The 7,645-nt window shown below is 52.4% G+C and overlaps 1 protein-coding gene across 1 annotated transcript; it reads left to right on the top strand.

Moving 5' to 3' along the window:
- Positions 1 to 1,421: 1,421 nt before the first annotated feature.
- Positions 1,422 to 6,049, top strand: Rps10 (ribosomal protein S10). Its single transcript, XM_050141358.1, has 6 exons — positions 1,422 to 1,528; positions 2,345 to 2,494; positions 2,743 to 2,914; positions 3,901 to 3,978; positions 5,346 to 5,401; positions 5,965 to 6,049. Exons 2-6 carry the CDS (start codon positions 2,345 to 2,347, stop codon positions 6,004 to 6,006), a joined length of 498 nt encoding a protein of 165 aa, XP_049997315.1. The 5' UTR covers positions 1,422 to 1,528; the 3' UTR covers positions 6,007 to 6,049.
- Positions 6,050 to 7,645: the final 1,596 nt, after the last annotated feature.

The raw sequence follows: 7,645 nt of genomic DNA, 5'->3' as shown, positions 1-7,645 counted from the left end.
TGCTGGGGATCAACCCCAAGGCTTTGTGCAAGCCAGGCAAGCCCTCTGCCAACTAGAGGCGTCTCTCACTGAGGAAGTGGGATTGAGAAGCCAGCTCTTCAGCCAGGCTTGGTGGTGCATGCCAGTAATCCCAGGTAGGTAGAGGTAGAGGCAGGAGGATTTGCTGAGTTCAAGACCGGTATGGGCTACAGAGTGAAACTTTGTCTCAAAATAAGTAATGTTGTGGTCAGATTGGTAAAGAACTATAGACTAAAAAGCACAATGTAACATTTCTTTGTAGGGCGTTGGTTTTGTTTTTTAGCCGGATCTCACTGTGCACCTCTAGGAGGCCTGGAACTCGCTATTTACAACAGGCTAGGCTTGAACTCACAGATATCTTCTTGCTTCTGCCTCCGTAGTGCATACCAAGCCCCAGCTTTTCATATTTTTTTTAATTTATTTATTTATTATGTACACAGTGTTCTGTCTGTTTGTATGTCTGCTGGACATGAAGAGGGCACCAGACCTCATTACAGATGGTTGTGAGCCACCATGTGGTTGCCGGGAATTGAACTCAGGACCTCTGGAAGAACAGTCAGTGCTCTTAACCTCTGAGCAATCTCTCCAGCCCCAGCTTTTTTTCTTTTCTTTTTTTTTTTTTTTTTTTTGAGACAGGGTTTCTCTGTGGTTTTAGAGCCTGTCCTGGAACTAGCTCTTGTAGGCCAGGTTGGTCTCGAACTCACAGAGATCCGCCTGCCTCTGCCTCCCAAGTGCTGGGATTAAAGGCGTGTGCCACCACCGCCCGGCTAGCTTTTCGTATTTTTATAATTTTTTGTTTTATAGGGAAAATGTTTTAGGGAAAATATTTGGATGCTGCTGTCCTGGACGTTGCCTGATTAACATTTCTTTCTTTTTTTTTTTTTTTTTCTTCGAGACAGGGTTTGTAGTTTTGGAGCCTGTCCTGGAACTAGCTCTTGTAGACCAGGCTGGCCTCAAACTCAAAGAGATCCACCTGCCTCTGCCACATTTCTTACCCGAGAAACTACGAAGCTTAAATAAAATTTCCTTTAGCATAAGGAGGGTTAATGAGCAGTGAGTGAGCCCTAATTACAGCTGAAAGGTTATGTAGTTTCTCCCTGAGAATAAGTCTGGTAAGTGTGAAAAGTAACCTAGCTTAGTTTGCTTTTTTTTTTTTTTTGTCTTTGAGTCTCAGGTAGCTCAGGCTGGTCCAGGACTCGCTAAGTATCTAAGTCTATCCCTGAACTCACAGCCCTCTGCGTGCATACCACTCAAGCGCTGGAAAATCACACTTGTCGGCACCGATCGCCAGCAGGCGGTTCCGTTCTCGCGAACCCTGACCCGGGTGAGGGGCGGTGGAGAGCAGTGGGGCCTCGCGCAGGCGTTCTCGCGGCGCGCGCAGGCACTGTGGAGGCCACCCAAGACGGCGCGCGGGTCCTGCGGGGAGGCGGGGCCACGCAGTCCGGAAGAGACGCCGCGCAGGCACGCCCCTTCCTTTCCAGCCTCCGTCCCGGACCCTGCAGCCGCCGCGGTGAGTTCCTCCGGGTTCGGGTTCCATCGGCCTCCATCCGGACCGTGGTGCTGCCGTGGCGGGCCGGGGTCCTCGCGGGGACACGGACGCCATGGTCGCCCTCCCTCACAGCCCGTCTCGCCGCAGCCAGCGGGCTGGGGACGCAGCTCTGGGACTCCGGGACGCGGGCGGACGCGGAGTGGCGTCCGGTGGCGGGGCCGCAGGAGCGGAGCTTCCACGTGTGGCGGGAAGTGCCTGGTTCGGGAACAGCCTCCGCCTGCGCGGGTTTGTCTCGCGCTGGGCCCCAGGCTGAGCGGTCCCTTAGGAGAGCGGGAAGCGCTTTGCCCTGCGGCGTCGCATGAAGCGGGGCCCTCATGCGCGTCTTACCCACCGATCTCACCCTGAGAATGACCGCTGGTTCCCAGAGTCCCCGGTGCTGTCGCTCCAGCGTCTGTGTCCACCCTCCTCCCTGACACTTGCTGCAGGGGTTGTGACAGCGGAGCAGATGTGGGCCGCTACGACCCGTTTGCTTAGCGCCCAGTCAGTTATTAGCTAAACAGTGGAGACAGAGGAGGGATCTGGATCCCGGACAGTTTTGCAGTTGTCTTTACACCTTGTGAGTCTACCATGTTGTTGCCTTAGTTCGGACTCTGGCGGTAGTGATAGTGAACTTGGGACTCCTGGTTCAGTTTTTAAGAAACAGAATCTGCTTGCGAGGCCTGGCAGGCTGTCATGGAACTTAGACCAGGATGGCCTCAAACTCCGAGCTCTGCCTCCTGCGTGTTGCGGTTTTCCTGGCCCTGCGATGTTCGTTTGACGATCACTTCTTTGCTGCAGATGTTGATGCCCAAGAAGAACCGGATTGCCATCTATGAGCTCCTTTTTAAGGAAGGGGTGATGGTTGCCAAGAAGGATGTCCATATGCCCAAACACCCCGAGCTGGCAGACAAGAACGTGCCCAACCTTCATGTCATGAAGGCCATGCAGGTACGGGGTGGGCCGGGCTGCCGACTGCTGTGCAGGGAAGGGAGATCGACTCTGGAATGTGTCTCCTAGGCGGAAGGGCAGAGGCCAAACTGCTTGGTCCTTTTTCTGATCTACTCACCTTAGAAAGGACCCTTTGGGCTTGGAACCCTTGGCCTCCAGGAATTTCTCAGCCTTGGGTTCCTCTACTGCGTCGCTGCTCTGCTCCCGGCCGGTCTGCTAGTTCTGTGATAACTGGTTCTGTCCCGCAGTCTCTGAAGTCTCGAGGCTATGTGAAGGAGCAGTTTGCCTGGAGACACTTCTATTGGTACCTTACGAATGAGGGCATCCAGTATCTCCGCGATTATCTCCACCTACCTCCGGAGATCGTGCCTGCCACCCTGCGCCGCAGCCGTCCCGAAACTGGCAGGCCTCGGCCCAAAGGTATGGTGCCTCAGGAAACACTTTGTGGGGGTTGTGGTTGTGTATTAAAGAGTGAGCGGTGTGAGGGTCTCCTGAAGTTCAGAAGGTCCTTAACGACATCACTCCTGGCTCCGAATGTTCTCGGTACCTTGGTGTCAGTTTTAGAGACACCACTGAGCGCAGGGCCTTGGGCCAAGTCCGGGAATGTCTGTGCGCGTGGAATGGCGTTAAGCTTGAATAGCTTTCGTGTCTACACCCGTCCCTGCTTCTCTATACGACCTGAAGCTATGGCAGAGCTGCTTGCTGTGTGTGAAAGATGGAGTGTTTGTGTATTTCCATGGCAGGTGAGCAGGGTTGTGAGCAGAAGCCAGCTGTGCGTGAGTGTGCTACGAGAAGACGGTATCGGGTGCTGTCTCAGTCTCTTTGTAGTAGCCAGAGGCTGAGGTGATAGGGTGCAGAGATTCTTAAGCAGGATTGGGTTTGCCTGGAGAGGGGCATGAGCACAGGAATGTACGGGAGACCTAAAGGACCCTAGTGCTTACTCAGGTGGGCTGTGTTTTCAGAGCAAAATCCTTCAGAACCAAAAAGCTATTTTAAGTGAATGTATGCTAAGAGAGCCTGTTGGGGACCCTGCAGGAGGCAGGCGAGGGAGTGCAAATGTACTGAGCCCCGTGGGACAAATGTGAAAGTTGGGTCTTCATGGAATCCGGGTATCAGTTCAGGTCCCCAGGATTTGATGGCATCTTTTACTGCCTGGTCCTGGTTTCTTGTTTGTGGTGGGATTCTCTGTAGATCCCGCTGGCCTTGAATTTGCTCTGCCTCCCATAAAGGCTTGGGAGACCACTGCCTGGCCTGTTTATTTAATCAAGGTGGAAGCCAAATAGTGAGAGTGACAAGTTCCCTAGCGACACCGGCGTTTTGCTGCTGTTCCAGGCCTCACAACTGGGACATCACTGCCCTCTGTGCATCTGCTGCCTTTTGCTCAACGTGCAGTTTTGTTTCTGTAGGGCCAGAGGGTGAGCGCCCGGCAAGATTCACGAGAGGGGAGGCGGACAGAGACACCTACAGAAGGAGTGCTGTGCCCCGTGAGTATCTTGTCCAGCCCAGATTTCAGCGACCCTCTGTAGACTGCAGTCCTTGCTTCCGGGGTGGTCAGGAAAGGTCCTCGCTGTGGGAATGGAGGGAAGGCCAGTGTGTTCTGTTCTTCCTGTGTGGCCTAATCTCTCCATAAGAACTGTGGAATTTAGTTTCTGAGTAGAGGAAATGCTTGCCGAGAGCCAGAGGAGCAGGTGCCAGGCACTTTGGAGGGAGCTGAGAGTAGGTCTTGCTCCTGAGCTTTTATTAAGTGGGGGGTTTATTAGTTTCCAGGTGTGGATTAAGCAAACACCTGGAAGAGCCAGTTAGGCTCTCGAGGGAAGAACATTACAGGCTTAGACTCTTTAGGGAATACTGGGGAGCCTAGGACTTATGGGTGTGGGCCAGGGTCTCTTTTCCTTGCCCCCTTTCTGCATTCTGTGTTCTTGGAAGTGAACACATGGCCTGAACATTTTCCCCTGCCCCTGGTTCAGGAGAAATAATTAGTAGGGGGGGTTCCTCCTTCAGAGAGCTGGCCTGTGAGGATGACACAGGTCAGTGTGAGCATTGATGAGGGAACAGATGTGGTTGAGGGCAGGAGGTAGCCAGCAGAGCCTGCTGTGCGAAGCGGACAGGAGTCTCATACTGTCACCCTGGAGCTGTTGGTTCCTTTGACCCTGGCTCACTGAGGTGATTTATTTCCCTCCCGTCTGAACTGTCTGTGAAATGTTGATTTGTCATGCTTGCACAGTGCAGTTACATGGGTTCTGCTTTTTGAACCAGTTTCCCATGTACATGTAGTCCAGGCAGTCCTGTTTCAACTTCTGAGTTTGGGGTTCCAGGCATGTGCCCTGCTGCCCTTATGTCCTTCTCTTTTTTTGTTGTTGTTGTTCTGTTTTTTCGTGGGGGGGAGTAGTTTTTGAGACAGGGTTTCTCTGTAGCTTTGGAGCCTGTCCTGGAACTAGCTCTTGTAGACCAGGCTGGCCTCGAACTCACAGAGATCCGCCTGTCTTTGCCTCCTGAATGCTGGGATTAAAGGTGCACCACACCGCCCCGCTGTCTGCTACTTTCTTGTAACGGAAGGTGGATTTTACTTCCATGGCTGCTCACTGCCCTTGCCTTCATGCTTCCCTTGGTTGAGCTTCCTTTCCCAACTTGGGTCCTTTGACCTTTGTGGTCAGGGCACCTTTCCTAGCGGAGGGGGGGTGGTTAGTGAGTTGGCGTCAGCACATTTAGAGGGTGTGGAAGGGTGGCTGACAATCTGAGGAGAAGGGAGCAGAAGCAGACTGCGTGCTTGGTGGGGTGGCCTTTCCTGCCTGTGGGGCCCTGTGGCTTGTCTTACCACCCAGAGACCATATCCTGAATTGTTTTCTTCTAGCTGGTGCTGACAAGAAAGCCGAGGCCGGGGCTGGCTCAGCCACCGAGTTCCAGTTTGTGAGTATCTCTGTTTGCTCCCTGTTATCACAGGGACCTGGGCCATCCTAGTGGGTTAGTGGGTTCTGGGGTGTGGTGTCTCATCCCTCTCCCCCAGGCAGTGGGACAGTGCAAACCTTGGTGATGGGCCTTGCTCGTCTAGTGCAGCACCTGTGGCGTGCTGGTATTCCTGACAGCTCTGACCCAGGCTGTGTTTATTTTGTGAAGTCTGAGATTGAACTAAACATGGGAGAGTCTGTGGGTCCCAAAATAGAATTGCTCTGGAATCAGATTACCTTTCTCTGAAATGGAGACAATGCCTGGCATGGGAGTTACAGTCTCCTGGAGTCCTGTGGCAGGGCTTTGCATACAGTTGCTCTCAGATCTCCTGTGTAGGCAGGTAGGTAGGGTGTGGGTCTCTGTGCCAGGGGCTTCCATCTCTTTAAACACTTAGTTACAGTCCCAGTTCTAACACATGCTCAAGGTCAAAGACCCCACAGTCAGTAAGGGTCAGCTTTTGTTGTCTCCAGTGAGGTCTGAGACCTATAAATCCCTAACGATCGATCATGTGCTTTGTCTTGCAGAGAGGAGGCTTTGGTCGTGGACGTGGTCAGCCACCACAGTGAGCTTGAAGACTGTTGTTTGGAATAAACTTTAAAGAAAAGTGTCCACTCTGTGTGGTCAGTGTGTGAATGGACGTGACCTTGACACCTTCCCAACTTGGTTTGGGCTAGAGTGGGAACAGCCTAGCTGTCTTCATTTAAGGTTCTGTCGTAGAGGGTCTGCCTAGAACAAGAGTCCTGTGATTCAAACCCCGACATTGACAAAGGTCTTGGAATTACCTTTTTTTTTCCCCAAGACAGGGTTTCTCTGTGGTTTTGGAGCCTGTCCTGGAACTAGCTCTTGTAGACCAGGCTGGTCTCAAACTCACAGAGGTCCACCTGCCTCTGCCTCCCAAGTGCTGGGATTAAAGGCGTGCGCCACCACCGCCAGGCTGGAATTACCTTCTCAGGCTTGTGAAGGCTGGATTGTTATACTTCCAGAATTGGAAAATGGGCTGCTGGAGCTGTTAACTCTGGGCACCCTGGGAAGAAAGGGGCCCTGAGTGGTGACAGAAACTTTTGCTTTGGCTTGAGCACCAGCTAAAAGGCACAGCTCACCACGGGGCTAGAAGAGAGCTTGGGGTGCTTTAGGATCCCATCCTTGGTGCAGGTCAGTCGGGTTGGGGTTGGGGAGGTTGGCAAAGCAGACCCAGTATAGGTTCAGAGCTGCATCCCTAATTAGAGTGTATCTGGGGCGGGCGATGGTGCATGCCTTTAATCCCAGCACTTGGGAGGAAGAGGCAGGCAGATCTCTGAGTTCGAGACCAGCCTGGTCTACGGAGCTAGTTCCAGGACGGGAACCAAAAGCCACAGAGAAACCCTGTCTCAAAAAAAAAAAAAAAAAAAGTGTAAGTGTATCTGGGGTTTGGAGCTGTAATTTGTCATGGTTACCACAGAGTCCTGGTAGTCCTTGGTGATTTAGTCCTGGTAGTCCTTGGTGATTTCCACCACTAGGTGGCCTCTGGTGGCTCAGGTGCTTTCCCTTGACCCTAGCAGTGGTGTTTGGTGAGGCTGGGCCTTTTGCAGTTCACTCTTCTTGGGATTGTTTTGTCTGGAAGCTTCAGGGGGGAGCCAGCAGTTCTGGGACTCATGATTTAAATTAATTGTGCGTTTGTTTGGAGGTCCTGCTCTGACTCGTGCTGGTAGAAGTGTGTAGCATGTCTTGCTTTTTCTTCCCCCCTTCGAAACATGATGGTGCACACCTTGATCCCAGTACTGCAGAGGCAGGAGGATGTCTTCTTGAGTTTCCGTCTATATAGTGTAGCTTTGGAGCCTGTCCTGGAACTAGCTCTTGTAGACCAGGCAGGCCTTGAACTCAGAGATTTGCCTCTGCCTCCTGAGTGCTGGGATTAAAGGCATGCACCACTGCCCAACTGTTTAGTCACTTCTTAGGGGTAAGTGTTGAATAAACAGGCTCAGATGACACCGTGACACGTGTCCCATAATGCCAATGCCAAGTCATGTCCACACACAGGAAAACTGGGGGCAGGGCAGACTTGGAGTGGGTTATACACAGCAGGAGAAAGGTGATTGATTGGTTAACCAGGCCAGATGGCAACTTGAGCCTCCAATCTGCTTGATGAAAGATGCTTGTGAAAAGTTGTCCTTTGACCTCTACATGTGCACCATGCATGTTTATCCCACTCCATACATGTAGTGATGA

The sequence above is a fragment of the Alexandromys fortis genome, unplaced genomic scaffold (assembly GCF_014885135.2).
Source record: "Alexandromys fortis isolate MF-2015 unplaced genomic scaffold, M_Fortis_MF-2015_v1.1 scaffold_9, whole genome shotgun sequence".
In the NCBI taxonomy this organism is placed as follows: Eukaryota; Metazoa; Chordata; class Mammalia; order Rodentia; family Cricetidae; genus Alexandromys; species Alexandromys fortis.
Note: the sequence above shows the minus strand (reverse complement) of the source record. Positions and strands in the feature narration are given on the sequence as shown.